Genomic DNA, 21,578 nt, shown 5'->3' with positions numbered 1-21,578 from the left:
GCTTCAAAAAGAATAAAATGCCTAGGATGTAAACCTGCACTCAGAAAATTATAAAACACTGAAGTAAGAAATTGAGGAAGGTACGAATAAGTGGAAGCACAGACTGTGTTCAAGGATAGGAAGGATTAGCATTGTAAAAATGTTCATACTACTCAAATTAATCTATAGATTCAATGCAATTCCTATCAAGATTCCAATGACATATTTCAAATATTCATATTTCTCAAACAAATATTTCAAATATTCATGTGGAACCACAAAAGGCCCCACATAGCAACAGTGCTCCTGAGAAAGAAGAACAAAGTCTAAGGAATCACACTATCTAATATCAAACTATACTATAAGGCCAAAGTAATCAAGACAGTCTGGCACTGGCATAAAAACAGACACACAGATCAATGGAAGAGAATAGAGGGCCTAGAAATAAACCTATACTTTTATAACCAATTAATATTTGACAGAGGAAGCGAGCACATACAATGGGCTAAAGATAGCTTATTCAATTAATGGTGTTGGGAAAATTGGACAGATATGTGCAGAAAAATGAAACTAGACCACCTTCTTATACCACACAGAAGAATAAATTCAAAATGGATCAAAGACTTAAATGTTAAACCTAAAACCATAAAAATTCTAGAATAAAACATAAGCAGCAAAATTTTAGACATTGCTCACAGCAATTTTTTATTGGGTATATTTCCCCAGGCAAGAGAAACAAAAGAAAAAAATAAACAAATAAGACTATATCAAATTGAAAATTTTTTACCCAGCAAAGGAAACATCAGCAAAATAAAAAGACAATGAACAGAATGGGAGAATATATTTACCAGTACATTTGATAATATAAGAGGTTAATATCCAAAATTAATAAGGAACTTACAAAATTCAACACCAAAAAAACAAACAACCCAATTAAAAAATGGGCAAAGGACTTGAATAGACATTTCTCCAAGGAGGGGACACAGATGGCCAAAAGATATATGAAAAGATGCTCAACATCACTAATTATCAGAGAGATGCAACTTAAAACCACAATGATATGCCATCTCACACCTGTCAGAATGACTATCATCAATAAATCAACAAACAACGAGTGCTGGTTAGGATGTGGAGAAAGGTGAACATTTTTGCACTGCTGGTGGGAATGCAGATTGGTGCAACCACTGTAGAAAGCAGTATGAAGATACCCCAGAAAATTAAAATTGGATATGCCTTTTGACCCAGCAACCCCACTGTTGGGAATATATCCGAAGGAACCCAAAACACCAATTTAAAAGAACGTAAGTACCCCTATGTTCATGGCAGCATTATTTACAATCACCAAGATAGGGAAGCAGCCCACTCACACATCAGTACATGAGTGGACAAAACAACTATGGGACATTTACACAGTGGAATGCTACTTCACCATAAAAAGAGAAAATTTTACCCTTTGTGACAGTATGGATGGACCTAGAGATCGAATTGCACTCCAACCAGGGATCGAACTGCAACCTAGGTATGCACCCTGACTGGGAATCAAACCTCCAACCTTGATACTCCGATCGGCTGAGCCACTCAGCCAGACCTAATGCTGCAATCTTTTAAGCTTGACAAAAGCTTTTATGATGTGCAGCAGATTACAATTATATTGAAATACACTAAGAATATATGCTTCACATGTTAACAGAGGTCACCATGTTGGTAAACATCAAAGATTCATCTCAGTCTTTTTTATTTCTGTCTCAAATACTACCTGTGTTTTTGCTTCATTATACATATTTTCCCTTTGGAGAAGAATAAAGCAAAGGCATATGATCACTTAGAAATCAAGATATTTAATATTGGCATTTCATTAGGGATTAAAATATACTTTCAAAATATGTAAAGTACAACTAATATATACATAATTTAGGAAAAATAAAATAGAATTTCACAGCAGGGGATATGTTTATTGTACTTTGAATAGTAACTTTCCATTTTTGAAACAGAATGTCTTTAGTAAATAATATAAAGTAAAATAAAGAGGATTGTCAATGCAAAGAAAAAAAAAGAGATGACTTGTGATAAACTACTTACATGCTGGACATTGAACAGTCTTCGCAGATAGAGTGACCACATGATTTATCATTCAAATGAGATGCTTGAGAGTGAAAGGGTGCACTCATGATACTTAATACTTGGACAAAATATGGGAAAACCAAGATGTATAGTCATCCTCCTTATGGGGACACTTAATGACAACAAAACTGCCTTTAGCTTTTTTAAAAAATTAAACATCTCCCTTTTTATTAAAAAAAAGCCAAAACCAAAATAAAATGGCTTGCTCATGTGCTAAGCACATGGTAGGCAACTGGCCCTTTTTTTTATTAACTGCTTGATCTGTTATAATAAAATTAAACTATTTAATCTGAATATAAGTTATTGTTGACAACTGTTAAAAGAGAAAGAGAAATTTAGTGGGTAAGCTACCCTATTTCAAATTGTTCTGATCATTAAAACATTGTTATCCTTGATTAAAAAATTAATCAGAAAACTTAATCGGAATTTCTCAGCTTAAAATATGAATTTCATATTTTTAAGATCACCCACCTTTCAGTATTGACCTGGTTGGCAGGTAGAATTCCTCTCTAGTCTCAGCCATTATTAATTGTGGCTATCACAAATGCTGTGTCAAGATGATTGATTCTGAGACCACCTTAGGGCTCAACAGAAAGATGCGGTGATCACTTAGCGATGTCTGTGGAAGATATGGGCTATGGAGCAATAGAAGGGGTGGCAAGTATTACTATCCCAAATTTGGACATATATCTGTTTTAACAGTAATTTTTTGACATATATCTAGTACATAGTTGATTATAAAAAAAATTACGCCTTGCTGATCCTGCATCTGCTACCTCATTAATTCTACTATAGTGTAATTAATACACCAACTATGCCACAGGAGAACACCATTGAATGAAGATAGCAATCTCATGATTTCCACATATCATTGTTTTGTAACTTTCTTAGTCCATAATCAAAATAAGGAAAGATCAAATCCCTAACAACTGAATACAAAGTAGTAAAAAAAAAAAATACAACAAACATGCTAATTAATTCCTCCTCTGTTTCTTCCCTTATTTTGTTGTTGGGGGCTATGTTTTTATCTACTCAAGATAATTTTAAGCAATATAAGGAAAATTAAACTTAATTCTCCCCTTGCAAGCTAATATTAATGTCTTGATTTTAAATAACTGTTTTCAGCATTTATTTCATTACCATGTATTTTGTATTATTTATCCTTCACACAACAGAAAGATCTGTTCTGTGTCTTTCAATGAAGGAAATTAAAAAGAATATAGTTATTTTTTTAAATGCAGGAGGTATCCGTAATATTGCTGCTGCTTTTGTGACCATGAAGTATGTTCCATCTTTGGACCTTAATTCTCTAATTTTAAAAAATAAGGCAGAATTAAATTTATGTAGAGGGGGAAATTCAGCTTCAGATTACAAGGCAGCTTTCTCACATTAATTTTGACTACACTTTCCCCAAAATTAAATTCTATTGAAGTGGCTTTCCAAAATATTTTGTGGAAAATAAGAATTAATAGATGGCAACTCCTCATTCATGATCCCCAAACAGGAGACAAACTCATCAGGCAGCAGGGTCTGTTCTGGAATTGTTTCATTGGATGAAGCATTTTCCAAAAGCATTGTGCTTTCCCGCTCTGTCAAGTTTTGCATGTCAGAAGCACTGCATTCTCCTTGATTTAAAATGAGGCTTAATTTTTCAAGAAATAGTGTATTGCTTAGCGAATTCATACTAGAGACAGAAAGAGCAAAATCAGGATATTTTTTTAACCGGGCATTTTTCCCCAGGTCTAAGGAATCAACTGTTGTTGGTTTGAGAGTTGAGGAAGCCGTCTCATCATTATTGCTGGGATAGTTTTCCTCAGTGAGACAATTTGAAATCTGGGGTTTATACCCAGTGTTGAGATCAGGAATATACACAACTGTAGTATTGGTGAGTAGTGACTTTTGCAGGCAGTCTCTTGTCTCCAGGAATCCTGTATTCTTTTCCTTCTTGTAGTCCGTGGCCTTGTGTTCTTCTGGGAGAAGGATCTCTATCTCTGTGATCACTGGATCAACATGTAGGACCTGTTCACTGGAATTATCATTCATAAATTCACTCTTTTCCTAGAAAGAAAAGACATTGTTTTATTTTACAAAAAAAACAAAAACAAAAAAAACAAACACAAAACATTAAAGGTGTCAGCTGGAACACTGAAAAAGGTCTGGAATTCTAATTTCCCTCTACTTTCCTTTCTTCTTTTCCTCATATTGTTTACTTTCTCATGTGATTTCTTCCTTTGTTTTCCCGCTCAAGTCTAAATCCTTATTAAATTCTCTCATGAGGGCACAGAAGGAAAGAAATAATAAAAATAATGCATGTTTTAAGCACATACTTGGTTTAAAAATTTTAAAGACAAAGAAGCATTTTACATATTAATTTGCATATTATTTCAGGGCCTTTTAAAATTTGGATTTTGAAAAATGTTGAAGTACTTGTTAATATTATGGATACTTACTGCAAGAAAATATTTGGTTGCTTAAATGAAAGAAAAGGGTAGGGGGAGAATCCTGTTGCTTTCATTTGAGACTAAGGTAAGAAGTGCTTTGAGCTGAGGGTCTAAAGGTGTGCAGCTGCTCACAATTTAGACATGTCTGTGATGGTCAGGAGGTTGGATGAACAAGATTTTTATTTGTATAATGGCCTGATGATTCTTCTGGGTAGGATGAGATCTCAAGGCTTTCCAGGTGACGGCTGGCTCCCACCCAACACAATTATAACATTATAGCTTCCTGCTATGGACTGAATGTTTGTGTCCCTTCAAAATTCATATGTCGAGCCCTAACCCCCGATATAATGGTATCAGGAGGTAGGGTGTTTGGAGAGTAAGTAGTCTTTGAATGGAGCCCTCAAGAATGAGGTTAAATCCTGGACAGGCAGAAAATGATTCCTCCCTCTGCCATGTGAGGACACAGCAGGAAGGAAGCTGTCTGCAAGAGAGCTCTCACTAGGAATCAAATCTTCCAGCATCTTGATCTGGGACTTCCCAGCCTCCAGGAATGTGATATATAAATGTTTGCTGTTTAAACCACTTAGTCCATGGTATTCTATTATAGCAGCCTGAGCTAACTAGAACAAAACCTCATCTAAAGGAAACTCTAAGGTTCACTTCTAATTTCAAGACCCCAGAATGGGAAGGAAGTTTGGCAAAAAGGAATATGTTGAATAAAGCAGCACAACTGTTGCGCAGATTTTCTTCAGGCTCAGCCTCCCCATGAAACTTAGAAGGTTTGGATTGGGATGGACAGCTGTGTGTATAGTAGCCCCCTCTTCTCCACAGGGAATATGTTCCAACCTTCTCCCCCAGTGGACGCCTGAAACCAAGATATTACCTAACCCTATATAGCCATGCGCCATGTAACATTTCAGTCAATGAAGGAACACATTTATGGTAGTAGACCCATAAGATTACAATGAAACTGAAAAGCTCTGATCATCTAGTGACAGAATAGCTATCATAACGCCATAGTTCAATGCATTACTGTTTATTGTGATGCTGGTATAAACAAACCTACTGCACCGCCAACCATATAAAAGTATAGCACATACAATTATGTGCATAATATGAGGGGGGACTCCAAAAATGGAATTATCTTCTGAAGATTGGGCCCCTTGTAGTACAGGCTTCTCCTGCTAGATGAGTGTTCTAGGAACCCAATTCTATCAGTGTACCAGCTGGTGTTGGTGTGAGAGGCTGCGTTCAGCTTCAGTGAATTTTTTTGAAGGCTCTTTCAACACATTTGCCCATTTCATGATGGGTGATTTACGAGCACACCTGCCCACACTGTGCTGAGTGTTCAGTTTTTGACCAAAAACAGCTTGGCTCCTGTGCCCCATCCTCTTTATTCACCCGATCTCTCACCCTCAGTGACTTTTTTCTGTTTGTCTGCTTTCCTGGATAAGGGAAGTCCTCAAAAGGAAACATTTTGCCGATGTGAAAGGGGTGAAACAAAAAATGGCAGAAGCACTAAAAGGCATCAAAACTGATGAGTTCAAATCCTGTTTAGAGCAGAGGGAATAATGACTCTTTAGGTGTATTGCATCAGATGGAGAATGCTTTGAAGGTGCCTGAAGTTTCAACATGTAAGAATAAACAGTTTTTTTATAAATAAATTCCAGTGTTTTTTGGGTCCCTCCTTATAAACTGGTTTATGTATTTACTTTTTATCATTATTTTAAAGAGTTCTCTTTCTACTTATAAGAAAACAGTGTTCTGTAAAACAGTATGCCATGTTACTCTGGCAGCACCCTCATACATGTTTTGTTTATCATGTCTCACGATTGCATCATTTTTTCTCATACTTGATTTAGTCTTGTGTTGCTTTGTACAGTAACATGCTGTATAGGCTTGTAGCCTAGGACCAATAGGCTATACCATGGAGCCTATGTGTGTAGTAGGCTATACCGTCTAGGTTTGTGGAAATATACTCTGATGTTTGCATAAGGACAAAATTGCCTGATACATTTCTCACAACATATCCCGTTTTTAAGCAGCACGTGACTGTATATACTATGCTTTTTCCTGTATATATATACACTTTATGACTTCTCTTTGGATATTCACATTTACAACTTCACTGCTCTTGTGTTTTGGGGCCATTATTGAGTACAATGTCAATCCGATAACTGAGATGGCTACTATGTGACTAATGGGCAGGTATCGTACATAGGTTGGGTACACTGGACAAATACTCAGAATGAGTGCAATTTAAAATGTATGAATTGTTTATTTCTGAAATTTTCCATTTCATATTTTTGGATGGCAGATACCTGACAGTGGGAAAAGTAAAACCGTGACAAAGGGGGAACCACTGTAGTTAAAGGTCAGAGGAAGGCAAAGGAACTGTACTTACAATAGGAAACTAAGAATGTAAGATGGCTATGTTCTGAGGGAGGAGGTGTTTTCCCCCCCAGGCTGGCAATTGAGTGGAGAAGTGAGTGGGTTTCGAACCACAATGAAGGATGCAGAAGACCAACAGGAACTAATCCAGTGTGAGGACCATAAAGGAAGAAGAGAGTCTGATCACAATGAGATCAGAGACAATTCTTTGAACCATAAAGAGTCCCCAGTTCCCTCGTATAATTAATGGGGAAGCAAAATAAAACTACTAAGTGGAGTGAATATCAAGACTAAAGTATTTGTTATCTGTAGTTTGGTGAATGTATGCTTGTCCTTCTGTTAATTAATTACATATTTCATTACATACATGTGTCAGTTGTTCTAGATCATCCCTCGATTGTTAATCAACATTATCTCCTTCAAAATCAGCCATATCCACACCCCTTCTCTCCTTTATGTATCCAGAGACAAAGATCCCTCCTCCTGCTCAGGATGAACTTTCCACCTCTTTCATTTAGACCATCCCCTCCCTCTTCTTCACAGTCTTGTTCAGTCAAGTTCACATCCCCCCTCTGTAATAATCCTTCTCATGCCTGTCCAGTTTAGTGCAAACATGTTCCTGCCTCCATACCCCTCTGGAGCTACTGTTACTCGTTCATTCCACAAGCATTTGAGAGCTCACCACAGTCAGCCTAGCCCCTCCTTCACTTCCCTTCTAGTCCACACTCATCAAAAGATGTCTCCACTCTTTCTCCCTGCTTCCTCCCCCTCCATTCACTTCACAGCTGAGCCTCTGGACGAGGACCACCAATGACTTGCTCCTTGTCACATTCCATGGACTCATTCACTCCTTATGTTATAGACCCTCTACAAATTATTCAGCACTGTGAATCCTTGTTTCTTGACACTTTGATCACACCTCATCATGCTCATTTCTCTGACCCTCCTAAATCTGCTTCTTTCCTAGGACCATATCTATTTCAACCAAAAACCTCTCACTGGCTTCTCATTGTCTTTAACAGTAGTCTTCAATCCCTTAACAGTGTTCTCAACATTGTCTGCATGTGGAATCACTTGGGAAGCTTTGGAAAGTGCTGATGCCTGGGTCTCCCCACAGGGATCCTGGAATGGGCTTTGGCATCAGGATTCTAGTATGCAACAACATTATGCCTTAAGGACTTCTTTGGAGATGGGGAAGGAGTTGATTAAAGGGCTTTCCAAAGCTCCAAATAGGGATCCTAGACTAAAAATACAGATTTTTTTTTAAAGTTTGAAAAGTATCAGTTAACAGAATGAAGTTCCATAGCAACAAGACCTTTTGTGATCTCATCCCACTCACCATTCCAGCATCTTTCCAGCCACTCTTCATGTAATGTTTTTCAATAAAGCAATACCCAACATGATCTTCTCACCTCTGTGCTTTTGCTCATGCTGTCCTCTCTATTTTGAATGTCCTCTGTTTCTTTTGAGCAACTCCTATTCATCTTTCAATGTTTCCTCTACATTCCTGTCATGTTTGGTTTCATTTCTGTCTCTGCACTTACATCACTGCATCACAATGCTTGGATAATGAGACTGTCCTGTCAACTGGGTTTTGGGCTGCTTGACAACCAGGCCAGAGCGCTGGAAAGTAGGAGCAGCACACATGGCAGATTCCTTCCCCTCATTCATAATCATCAGCAGTTCCTCCACAACCAGCAAAGTTCCATATATTCTCATGATCTTCCTGGCTCACCCTTCTCTGCTGAAGTGGAAACCTGACCCACCCTTGGTGACATCATCTCCACAGTCCTCACACATTTATTTTCTCGAATTCCATAGGGTCTCAGGAGTGAAGTCGTGTCCTCCTTGGGCTCCACCTGCTTCTTGAATCTAATGTAAAACAGGAGTCCCTTTGTGTCTTCGAGGCTTATTCAACTGAGCTTTTCTGCTCGCTTTCTACAGTCCCTGAAGATACCTACCAGTTGCGGCCACCAGGTGACTCTGACAGCTAGCCTGCAATCTTCACTTTTCTTTTATGAATAGCATTGTTTCTTTCTTATATCTCATATTTCCCTATCTTCTTTCTCTCATCTCATAAGGACAATTTGAAATATGTATAATTTTGATTCTACATATGATTATACAGTTAAGCTAATATGCACACACATTTATTTATTGAAATGGAAATCCTCCACTACTGAACTGTACTCTTGGTCACAGCCACCACTTATCTTTTATTTGATGGTGTTTGATTACCTGAAGCATTTTCACAACATTACTCTTTTCCATATTAGGAATGTCTTCATGAAGCCATTTTGGTATTAGCAATAAGAATCTTCTTTTAATTCTGAAACACAAAAATAGCACATTCAAAGAAGCATTTTACTTTAAGATTAGTGCAGGCAATCACATGGGTAATTAGCAAATCAACTATATAGAATGGAAAGCATAATAAAAATGAAACTTTCTAAAGGAGGAGCTAAGATTTCCATCTTCTACTTCAAATAATTAAGTGGGAAGTTGATTCAGTACCTGCCAGATTTTTTTCTTCTCTCTATTCCTCTGCCTAATGAGCTGGAACATTTCAAAAACACTCACTCTAGATTCAATGTAAGTGGGAGAACTACTCTGGAAGTGAAAACCACATATACTTTAGATATGGCAAAGCATGATGAGCAGGAGACCTCAGCATGGGAAAGTTTAGAAAACTTAAGGTACATTTTGTAGAATTTTCCAAGGCGACCATACCACAGAAAAATACTAAAAGAGAGAATGTTATATAATAAAATTGTGTAACTCAAGCTTCTCTAATTCTGAATTTGTTATGATTCCGAATAGAGTAAGATGATAGTGGTGACTCCAGACTTTTTTTATGTGGAAGGAATGTGGGACAGGGCAAGTTGTCTGCCACCATTGTGGCACAGTGAGGACACCATGTTTAATTCAGGCTGTGTACGTATTCAGGGTCATGGAGGTGGGGTGATGGAAAGAAGATGGAGAAGCTGTGTATGACCCACTTCTTCCCCAAAGCTACCCTTTGACACTGCCACTGCATTGAAAGCACTTTCTGCATTTACAGTAAAATTGATTTAAACAAAGAGGTTGTACCAGGAACCAGTTTAGAAGAGACTAAACTGATCTCAGGCACATTTTTCCAATTTAATGTTGCATCTATTAACAGCAGGTCAGACTTTGTTACCCGTTTAAGCAGCTTCTCTATGGACTTTGCCTAAGTAACAACCAAAATGGCTGAATGCACTTTGCTAGTCCAATTTTACCTTGAATTGTAGGGTAAATATAATTCCCTTACATATATTTATGCAATGTTTAATGATTCAGCTTTTTTGGTACTAATTTACACTCTCTTTCTATCCCCAAAATTAGACCAAATTAGTAAGTTCATGCTATTGTAGGAAAGTTTTTATACAGCTGCTGAAAGAGTGAGAATATATATGCATTTACTTTATATGTATATAAATATATAAAATATACATATTTTACTTTTGGTTTCATTATTTAAAATGTTTTACCCTCTGTTTTCCAGATCTATATCCAAAACAAGGCTTATTAAATAATGTATAGTTGTAGTAAATAATAGTATCTGCTCAAATGTATAATCATTATATTGGAATTATCTCTTGTTCTTTTACTTTTTAAACAAGAATATTTATTTAAATAATTAAATTAGCGAAGAATTTTTCATTAACAACAGGAAGTTAATCTTAGATTATTCTTAGTAACAAATTTAATGTTACTTAGAACTTCACACTAACTTAGACTTCTTTGGATAAAAACATAAATATTAATATTTTTATGTGGTGTAAGTTTGAACATTAAAATATTTCAAAGGGCTTTATAATCAAATACATTTTAAAATGGCCTAAAATAAATTTCCATATTCACTTGCCTTCCTCTCAAGGGCTCCAGGGATATATTTATTAATGTGTAATTTATATACTTAAGTTCTGAGGAAAAAGCCTACATAAATTTTTAAAATCACTAGTATACTTCATTTAGAACAGCTCATTCTAAATCTTTCTACTGCATTGTGATTATAAATTTAAAAGAAACAAAGATTATTATCACATGAGTAAGTCAATGGATGAAACAGGAGATTGCCACATGAAACAGTACATTAGTAACATATATTCAGCACTTTCAGCTAAGATGGAGGAGTAGATATATATGCTTTGCTTCCTCACACAACAAAAAGAAGGATAACAACCAATTTCAAAACAAAAAGCAACCATAATTGCCAGATAATTGAACTGTATAGAAGTCCAACAACCAAGGAGTTAAAGAAGAAACATTCATCCAGACAGGTAAGAGCTGCAGAGACAGGCAGCCGGGTGGAGAGGATGCTCAGCAAGGCAGCAGACCAGGCAGGCAAAGCAGCAGCTGGTGGACCAGGAGGTCCCACATTTCCAGCAGATAAGCTGAAAGGAACAACTGGGGAGTGAGAGAGACAGTGCAACCCAGCATTCAAGTGCAGGAAACTAAAGCCTCAAAACCTCTGGCTGTAAAAATCTGTGGAGGCTGTGGCAGTGGGAGAAATACTCAGTCTCACAGGAGAGTCTGTTGGAGGGGATCCTAGAATGTATACAAGCTCACCCACCTGGGAATCAGTACCTGGAAGGGCACAAGTCACTTCTGGGAACTGCAGGAAGTGACTGAAAGCAGGGCAAAGGCCAAGCAAGTGGCATTGTTCCCTCTCTGATGCCTCCCCCACTTATAGCACCACAGGACAGTGAAGTGGGTTTCCCCACCCTGGAGAATACCCAAAGTGCCACTCCTTACAACATAACAGGTGCACCAAGACAAAGAAATATGGTCCAAATGAAAGAACAGATAAAAACTCCAGAAGAACTAAGTGACAGAGAGATAGCCAACCTATCAGAAGCAGAATTCAAAACACTGGTAATCAGGATACTCACAGAAATGAATGAGTACCGTCACAAAATAAAGGAAGAAGTGAAGGTTATACAAAGTGAAATAAAGGAAAATATACAGGGAACCAACAACGAAGGGAAGAAAACCAGGACTCAAATCAATGATTTGGAACAGAAGGAAGAAATAAACATTCAACTGGAACAGAATGAAGAAACAAAAATTTGAAGAAATGAGGAGAATCTTAGGAACCTCTGGAACAACTTTAAATGTTCCAACATCCGAATCCTAGGGGTGCCAGAGGGAGAAGAGGAAGAGCAAGAAATTGAAAACTTACTGGAAAAAGTAGTGAAAGAGAACTTCTTCAATCTGGCAAAGGAAATAGACATGCAAGTCCAAGACGCTCAGAGAATCCCAAAGAAGTTAGATCCAAGGAGAAATGCACCAAGGCACATCATAATTACATTACCCAAGATTAGAGATAAGGAGAGAATCTTAAAAGCAGCAAGAGAAAAGGAGAGAGTTGCCTACAAAGGAATTTCTATAAGACTATAAACTGATTTCTTAAAAGAAACCTTGCAAGCAAGAAGGGGCTGGAAAGAAGTATTCAAAGTCATAAAAAGCAAGGACCTACAACCTAGATTACTCTATACAACAAAACTATCATTTAGAATGGGAGGGGAGATAAAGTGCTTCCCAGATAAGGTAAAGTTAAAGGAGTTCATCATCACCATGCCCTTATTATATGAAATGTTACAGGGACGTATCTGAGGAAAAGAAGATCAAAACTATGAACAGTAAAATAATAACAAACTCACAACTATCACTGAACTTAAAAAAAAAAAAACCCTAAGCAAACGACTAGAACAAGAACACAATCACAGAAATGGAGATCACATGGAGTGTTATAGGTGGGGAGAGGGACGGAGAAGAATGGGGGGAAAAGGTCCTGGGAATAAGAAGCATAGTTGGTAGGCACAAAATAGACAGGGGGAGGTTAAGAATAGAATAGGAAATGGAGAAGCCAAAGAACTTATATGTACGACCCATGGACATGAACTAAGGGAGGGAGGTCAATGCTGGAGGCAGGGGAGTTGCAGGGCTGAGGGGGATAAACAGGAGAAAAAAATATGGGACAACTGTAATACCATAATCAATAAAATATATTTTAAAAAAGAAATATGTCTTCAGTGCATCTAGTAAAATTTAGGAAATCGAAGGCCTTATCTTTCTCAGTCTCATTTCCTAAATAACTAGGCATAGATCTTTATTATTATCATATTGGGGAAAATGATTGAAGAAGGCCAAGGAGAATGGGCCTTGGGGCTGCATGTAAAACACTGGTACAATGGATATCAAAGTGATTAATTCAGATGGTGCCCCCCTTCTTTTCATACTGGGATTTGTTTGGGTAGAATTTGAGGCAGATTAAGACATAACCACTCCCAAGAATCCTGACACTGAAGATAAACTTGAGGGCACAGTGAGAAAGTTGTGTAATGGAAGAGAATACATGGGCTGTGAGTTCAGCCCGGTCTGGACTCCTGGTTAGTGCCTAGTGGCCTTTGGCTGATCACTTAACCTCTGCAAGCCTTGTATAAATTAGACCATAGAGCTTTTCCGGTAGGGTCATTGTGATGATTAAATAAAAGACATTTGTAAACAGTTTGGCATAGGTAGGTATTTTTCCTTTCTCTGAATAAAAATGTTGATGGGTTTTTCTCATAAATAACTTAATTGACTACATTTTGGTGCTACAAATATATGGTAAAAATAAGAAAACAGAAATTCTGCAAAAACCTACCTACTTCGGAGAGATTTGTTAAATATCACAATCAAAGAAAGAATTGACAACACAACAGCAAAGGAGACCATTCCCGACAAAAGTCCAGTGTCCTGTTGCCTGTTGTCTGAGAGGAAAGAAAAATAATTTTAGCTAAACTTTAGTGTCCATGTGATGTCAGAATCATTGTTCTCCCTATTCTGTTCAAAGCAAAGATGACTGATCTTAAAGGAAAAGAGAAAGAGGGAAACATAATTAACGAGCTGTGAAGTGACTGCCTTTCCAAACTGCAGAACAATACTTTTTGTTTGAGAAAATCAGGTTGCATGTATCTGATGTCAGTGGGTTTCTAGAAGTGCATCTATAGCAAATGTGGTTAGTATTGGACATTTTTTGAGCTTGTGCATGCATATTTTATATAAAAAGGTTTAGTGATGAAACTCATTTGGTTTTTCTGACACAAGTGCGGAATTCTAATTGCTTGTAACAGAGCTGGCCATAATCATGACTGAGGGTTTTTAGTTTCTAGTTGTTTTTTTTAAAATCTTTGGTGTGAGACAGAAGTTATATACAACTTGTCACCATTCTTCAAAACTTATTAATTTTTTCCGCTGAAGAAGGACATTCACTCTACTTAAAACAATATATGTTGTAAAAGACTTTTTTTGTTATATATCTTGCACTCGCATTTTATTTGAAAAAACAATGCATTACTGGGGGAAGGGGGTGGGGGTAGGTGGAATAGGGTATAGGGCAGGTAAATGGTAATGGAAAAAATACAGTAAAAATAATGTTAAAAAATAAATAGAATACTGTTTAAAAAACAATGCTAACAATCTTTGTTTATATTTTGAAGTTGAATTAATCCCCTGAAATCATTAAATAATGAATATAATATATTCAACATGTGTTACCTCCAGGATCATCACATTTTCTCCCTAATATATATGTAAGACACTATTTTTTATTTTCAAATATAGATTGTAATTGAGGAATGACTTATCACACTGGAGTTTGTTCTGAGCCATGCTGGATATTAACCTTCATTCCATCTCCCTTCCTTCCTCCCTTTGGCAAATGCTTATCAGATACTTGTCATGTGGTAGACACTGCATTGGCCCTTCCCTAGCTATTTCCAAGCTGTGCCTACAATACATTTGGGGGGTCTCCAGGTTGTCCAGCCCCTCTCCAAAAGCCAATTGGTGGCCAGGGCCTTAGATCACTCCAAAGTTCCAGTGGGATATGAAATTAGTGTTTTCCTAGGACTAAAAGGAAATTACTGAAGATTTCATGCAACTTACGGAAGGTACTGACTGCCACATACACGTGGGCACTAGTGCATGGAGGAGGACAGAAAATCCCCATGTTAACATAGGATCGGGCAGAGGGGACCAGGGATAGAGCAGAGTGAACTGACATACCTGGGTTTGAAAGCTGATGAAAGCTGGCAGAAGTGACTCTGCCACCTATCAGCTGTGTAACCTCAGGGTGTAATTATAACCTTGCTGAAGCTCAAGTTTCCTCTTCTGTAAAATAGAGATAATAATACCTATCTAATAGAGCTGCCTGGAGTTCCTAGCCTCCACAGTTCCCACAGAAATATCAAGGTGCAGGCCTGTGTAGGCATCTGTAATTAGGGATCTGTACTAAACCTAACCACTTGGCTTATAATTGATTCACATGTACAAATTGAGCGTGCTCATACCTCTCTTTATGACATTTACCACCACTTGACTTTATTCTTCTTGTTTTGTTACTTGTTTTCTCACCTCCCCCTATCTATTAGCCCCATGAAGACAGGGGCTTTGTTCATTTTTCTCACTGCTGATTCCCTGGCATCCAGAACAGTACCTAGCACATAATAGTTGCTTAATGAGTATTTGTCAAATAAATAAGCAGAAGTCCAAAGAATGTCAAGATAATCTGCAAAAATTCTTATATTATTCCTGTCAGATTTCTATGCAAGGAAGTAAGTGGTCTACAGTAGTCAGTAGTGAAATAGTCATGCCCAAAGTTTTTCAATTTGAAATTTCTACTTAGAGTTGTATTTGCCATTATACAACCTAATCTAGCATCTTTTTATGCCTAAAATATTTAGGTATACTCATCAATGGAAGATTTTGAGTCATACTAACAAATAAAATAGGATCTTTATTGTACAAGAGAATGTGCAGAAACTTCAGAATTTGAAAAACAGGATTTGAATTTTAGTCTGTCACTTAGTGTGAATTTGGACAGGTTCCTCAGTCTCCCTGAGTTTTAGGTTTCCCATCTGTAAAATATACACACAGGACTTTTCTCACCAGGTTGTTTGGAAGATAGAAAAAAGTTGATTTTTTTTTGCCCTGGCCAGTAGCTTTGTTGGTTGGAGCATTGTCCTGATACACCAAGGTTGAGAGTTTGATCTCCGGTCAGAGCACATACAAAAATCAACTAATAAATACATAAACAAGTGGAACAACAAAGTAATCTCTCTCTCCCTCTAAATCAATAAACAATTTTTTAAAGAAGCAAAGATGATGTGTACAAATCCCCTAGTATAATGTAGACACAAATAATAGAATATTTTAGAAAGGAGGTTTGGAGTCTTGAATCCCAGCATTAACTGAAATGAAAATGTACCCAACCCAGAGCAAAAGCTGGTAAAAATCCACCTACACCACTCCTTAAATTCAATTTTAAGCAGATCTTTGTCGATTATTTTCCTATAGAAAGCATATGACAAATCTTCTGATCAAGAAATTTATACTTGACACATGATTTTTCCCAGTATCGAGAATTCAAATAAATGATTAGTAAAGATTACTAGAAAAACTACTAGAAAAAGTTGTGTTTTCTTACCAGAAGTAAGTTGTCCTTTAAAGATGGAAGCAATTAGAAGCCCAGAATTCCGAGTATCATGTTGGAATGATTTCAGTGTGACCGGGGAAACTTAAACAAAAAAGAAAATAGCTTCAGCTTCTTATATTTTGCACTCAGGTTACCCAATTTCCTAAGAGAGTTTCTTTACTTATTTAGAGATGATTAAAGTAAACCAGTAACTTTAATAGGCTTGAAAGATGGAATAAAAGCAAGGGCCTTCGATTATGTGTCTTCTCTTCTTTTTATTTAATTGGGTAAATCCCAAAGGAAAACACACTGAAAAAAACAATAAAAACTACTTAGGGTTTATGAAACTTCAAGGTGTGCCCACTAATTTCATGAGTCTTCTAGGCAACAAGTACTGAGGAGCTTTATTTCATCCACTGAGCCAAACAAAATGCACAATAACTGGTCTCTACTTGATTCCTTCCAATAAATGATGCAATAAAATTTAGGTTTCCTTAGGAGCCTCCAATATCTGTCATTTTGCCTTTGCACAGTCTTTGAGATGATGTTAGTGAACAACATCTTGACACCATATAAGAAGCCCAATTTTGATTAGCAGACACTGAGGTTGCAACACGGGGGTAGAATGCCAGTAATGACTTCCCTCTGCTCCTTTCCTGCTGACAAGGATGCTGGCTAGCCCGGTCTAGTCATACAGTTGTCAGGACACGCTAATGAAAGCTTCTGACCAGGAAGGTGTGAGCAGCGTTGGCTGCCAATTTGCTTTCAATCTGAACTCAAAAGAGTCCTGGAGCTTCCTTACCCATCTCTTTCCTCCTGATAATTAAAAGCTGCCAGGGGTGACTTCAAGGGCACGATTCTCCCAGCTGATAAAAGACATTCCTGAAAATGGTTCTAAGCCCTGGATCCCCAAGAGTTTTTCAAGCCCTATGATTCAGTCATTCTGATTTCAGTGTTCAAATTCTTCTTTAAAAAAAAAAATTACTTTGGGGGCCAAGGGGAAATTGCAACTTGAAGTGTTCTTAGCTGCCATTGAGATATCACATACTTGTATAACAAGCTCTGTGGCCCAGACAACTCTCTTTGAGAAAAATATAGTGTTCAAATAAAAAGGTTCCTATGGGTCTTTGGAAATTTTTGAACAAGGCTGATCTGGGTGCCAGCACAAGCTCAAACGAAGAGTAGTTTTCTAAGAACAATGGGTAGAGAATTTTAGAAGATGAGAACATCAGAGAAGTCAAAATTTCTTTGCTATGCTTTTATACTGGCTTCTCCACAGCAAGAGGGAAATGCTTCACAGTGAGTTGAGACAAATCAGAAATTCCTTTTGGCCTCTCAGTGCCTCACTGTCTTTTGTTTCAAGTATCTGGTTCCATCTTATTCTGAGGGAGCCAGGTTATGCCCCATGGCCAACAGCCAGGCTTATTCATCAAAACTAGTATTTTATAAGCTCATGTTCATTCTCAGGGAGCCCACACAGGAGTCTGCATCTACATTAGTTTGACATTTTAAGGGAAATATAACATTAAAATGTGACACAACTTTTAATTTGGCAAAACCATAGGTGTATAGCATATGTTGCTGGGTTATTCTTTTTTACTTTCATGATTTTAAATTAGTGTCTTTATTTAAGAATATATATTGCTGTTGGCTTTTAATACAGGTTAATGTAATTATTTTGTATAAAGTACAGATGGTTATTCAGCAATGAAGCTTTAGTTATTAATTTGCATTATGTAAAAATAATTTTAATATCTGACTACGGCTTTATTAGCCCTAATAGGAATAAGCACAATCTTCCTTTAGGCTCTTCTGTTATCATAGTTTCAAATCAACCAGGTGTGTTAATTTAAATTAGATTAAAGTCATTTAAAAGAGAGGCTTAATTGTCAGAGAGTGACTTCACAAAGAATTATGTATCTGAAGTAAAACAGCTTATAAACAAGATTGTTATGAAATCAAGACAGTAGCAAAATTGCTAAGTGTAGAACTGAAATGAAACCATAGAGGCTATATTCTTCATGGAATACCGCCACCAAGTGGTTAGGTCATTTCTTCTTAAATCATACTTTACATTGTTCATTATAAAAGCAGTAACTATAATGAGAGAAAAGAATTTTAACAGAAAAAATAAAGGGGCTAGAAAAAGAAGCATCTCTAATGCCATCCCCTTACTCCACCTGCTATGGCTAATTTATAGTATTTTCAAGGATTTTAACATGCAAGAACATTCACAAACACAGAATGATGTATACACATAACTTTTATGACTGAAAAACTATAACAGCTGTAATCATCAGTGTGTTGTCTAATGTGCTAGAAAAATCTCATGGTATATTTATTATTTATTTAATGTTTGTCATGTTACATTCATAATGAGAATTCTATCCCTGCAACAGAATATTAAATTATGCCTGTTATTCTTACAATACATACTTGACTATACTCAGAAAATCCAAATCATCTCTATTTTGGTAAAAATTTTTACATACCTTATGCACACTGACATTGTATATTAGAGTTAGAGAAGTCAATGTGTTCATAGGGAATTTAGAGTGGTTTGAAACAAAAAATGTAGTATCTTATACTTGGCCAAAACTAGAAGCATAACATAGCTACATTTTCTTTGGCCCACCAAACACCAGCATAATTAATCAAATCTGCTCAAAAGCACTTGGTTCTAGCAATAATGTATTCCATCTGTTTCTTAGGGATGATGTCAAATCAGTCTCCTCAGCCCTTCCCTTCGTGTCCACCATGGGGCAAAGTGTGCTTTGATCTTCTTTTTAAGTGATTTTTTATGGAATACTAATTATGTTGCAGGTAATCTACTAGATTTTACATACATCCTCTTATTTAATCCTCGCAATGACTTAATCAGGGAAATAATTCTATTGTCCCTATTTTATGGGTGAGGAAACAAAGGTATACAAAGGATAAATGACTTGCCCAAAGTCACATAGGTTGAAATCACGAAGTAAAAATTTCCATCCAGTTCTGACACATAGTTTTGTTGGCCACTGGCTCCATTAATTAATAACCTCACTTCAACAGCAGGGTGGCTCAGGATGGGAAAGCTCAGTCAGCCCTGCAGGCAGCCTCTCCCACACTCAGACTTAACCATTGCTCCCCTGGGCACTGGCCACAGTGTGTTAGAGCTGCCTGTCCTTGCAGAGCTCTGAACCCTACCACATTGGGTTATGGTTGGGCTAATCCATTTAGCGCTCATTATAAGAATCTTCCAGCCTAGAGTTATTTTCTACTGAAAACCAGTGATTTTCCTTGATTATACAAGCAATACATACTACTTGTAGGCTGCTTGAAAAGTATAAGAGTGTGTAAAAGAAAATACAGTTTTATATTCATTCACAAACTGGAAACTATTTTTATATTTGTTAACAATCTTTTGTGTATTTGTGTATCCTAGTGGAGCTCATGCTCTTTGCTAAATACTGCCTTATTTTTCTTATTCATTAAATATTATATCATGAACATTTCCTCATTTTATTAAAAATTGTTCAAAGCCATCATACCAATGACAATTTAATATTTCATCATGTTTGTTCTATACTTGTTTAGTTATTGCCCTATTGAGAATTGGTACAGCTTGATGGTTTCAGGCACCAGCTTTAGACTCAGACAAAACTCAGTTTAAGTACTGGCTCCACTACTTTGAGTTGCATGGCCCTGGGCAAATTGCTTAACCTCTCTGTGACTCAGTTTCTTCATTTGTAAAATTGGATAATAACAGCACTTCACTCATGAGGTTTGTTGAGATAGTTCATATAAATCACTTTGTACCAAGTGTTATGCAAATTAAATGCTTAGTAAGTTTTAGCTATTGCTATTTTTGGGCTTCTATATTGTATTCCAAATTCTTACTATTAGTACTAGCTTTGGATAAATATTATTGTACATAAATCTCTTTTATCTGTTTATTTCCTAAGACTCGATTTCTATAAGTGGAATTACTGGGCCAAAATATATGGACGTTTATAAGTCTCCTTTATTAACTTTTTCCCTTGCCAATCTTGCTGTCAAAGACACACTAACCAAGGTCTGTGCCATAAAGGCTTTGACCAGAGCTGACACAGGGACCATTCTTTCAGGAGGTTCTAGATATTCAAGAGACAAAGGATATGATTTCCAAAGTATTAGTTTTTTTAAATCCTATTTTTCTTAAAGCACAAACTTCTCCTTTTGGTTTCTTTCTAAACTCCCTCTTCTAACAAGTTCCGCTGTTTCATAGCACCAAAGTGTTTTCTCCCCAGGCCAGTTTTGCTCTACGGTTGGAATTCAACATTATTGGGCCAAGGGTAAAGATCTGACTGCAGTTCATGTCAATGGCAAAGCAAAAGGCCATGGCCAGATATATCAAATAGGTACCAGATGCTTGGGGCAGAGAAAAGGATCTGTCAGAACAAACTCATTACCACACCTTGAAAAACAAGTCAAACGATGAATCATTCCATGGGATATAGAGTCATCCTTGAATATTAAGGATAGGAGGGTATGCCTAGACATATCCAAGGGATTATCTTTATGCTTATATTCCTAGACTGTATGTACTTGGTACAAAGAGGAAGAAGAAAGCAAGGAATATAGGTATGGCAATCATATTGTTAAAGAGAAAGAATAAGAAGAGGAAAAGGTAAAAAAGCAATAGCCACCCAGGAAATTTTCCTAAGTGGCATGGATCATACAGAGTTGAGGGCCTGATGTCAAAGTGTAACAAAACTTTATTTGCAGGAATGAGCAACTTCCAAGTTTTACCTAGTGATTTAAAATTCTTCAGAAGTGTAGCCTTGCTCTTGAGCATAGCATGTACCTGTTCTTTTTTGATTTTAGAGAGGGAGAGAGAGAGGAAGGAGGAGAGAGAGAGAAACATCAGTTTGTTGTTCCACTTATTTATGCATTCATTTGTTGATTCTTGTATGTGCCTTTATCGGTGATCAAACCCACAACCTTGGCGTATGGGGACAATGTTCTAACCAACAGAGCTACCTGGCCAAGGCATGTGACTATTCTTGAGTCTGAAGAGTCTAGTTGACATTTGCCATTTTTTTAGTTGTCCAGTACCAGGACATTCTTCTTTGCGGGCATCCTAAAATACGTAAGAGGCTGGTAGGGCTTCCCACTGTGGATACCTCAGCGGAGCAGAGACT

At 37.0% G+C, this 21,578-nt stretch overlaps 1 protein-coding gene across 1 annotated transcript in view; it reads right to left on the bottom strand.

The window, feature by feature from the left end:
* Positions 1-3,516: 3,516 nt before the first annotated feature.
* Positions 3,517-21,578, bottom strand: part of IL23R (interleukin 23 receptor) — a 64,601-nt gene continuing 46,539 nt past the window's right edge. The window contains exons 7-10 of the mRNA XM_054572667.1: positions 16,426-16,515; positions 13,606-13,711; positions 9,171-9,261; positions 3,517-4,158 (exon numbers count right to left, since the gene is read on the bottom strand). Coding sequence (XP_054428642.1) covers positions 3,517-4,158; positions 9,171-9,261; positions 13,606-13,711; positions 16,426-16,515 — 929 coding nt within the window. The remainder of the gene's footprint in view (positions 4,159-9,170; positions 9,262-13,605; positions 13,712-16,425; positions 16,516-21,578) is intronic.

The sequence above is a fragment of the Pteronotus mesoamericanus genome, unplaced genomic scaffold (assembly GCF_021234165.1).
Source record: "Pteronotus mesoamericanus isolate MK-2021 breed Mesoamerican mustached bat unplaced genomic scaffold, CSHL_Meso_final contig_105, whole genome shotgun sequence".
NCBI lineage: Eukaryota > Metazoa > Chordata > Mammalia > Chiroptera > Mormoopidae > Pteronotus > Pteronotus mesoamericanus.
The sequence above is the reverse complement of the archived record's forward strand: the minus strand, read 5'-3'. Positions and strand labels throughout refer to the sequence as shown.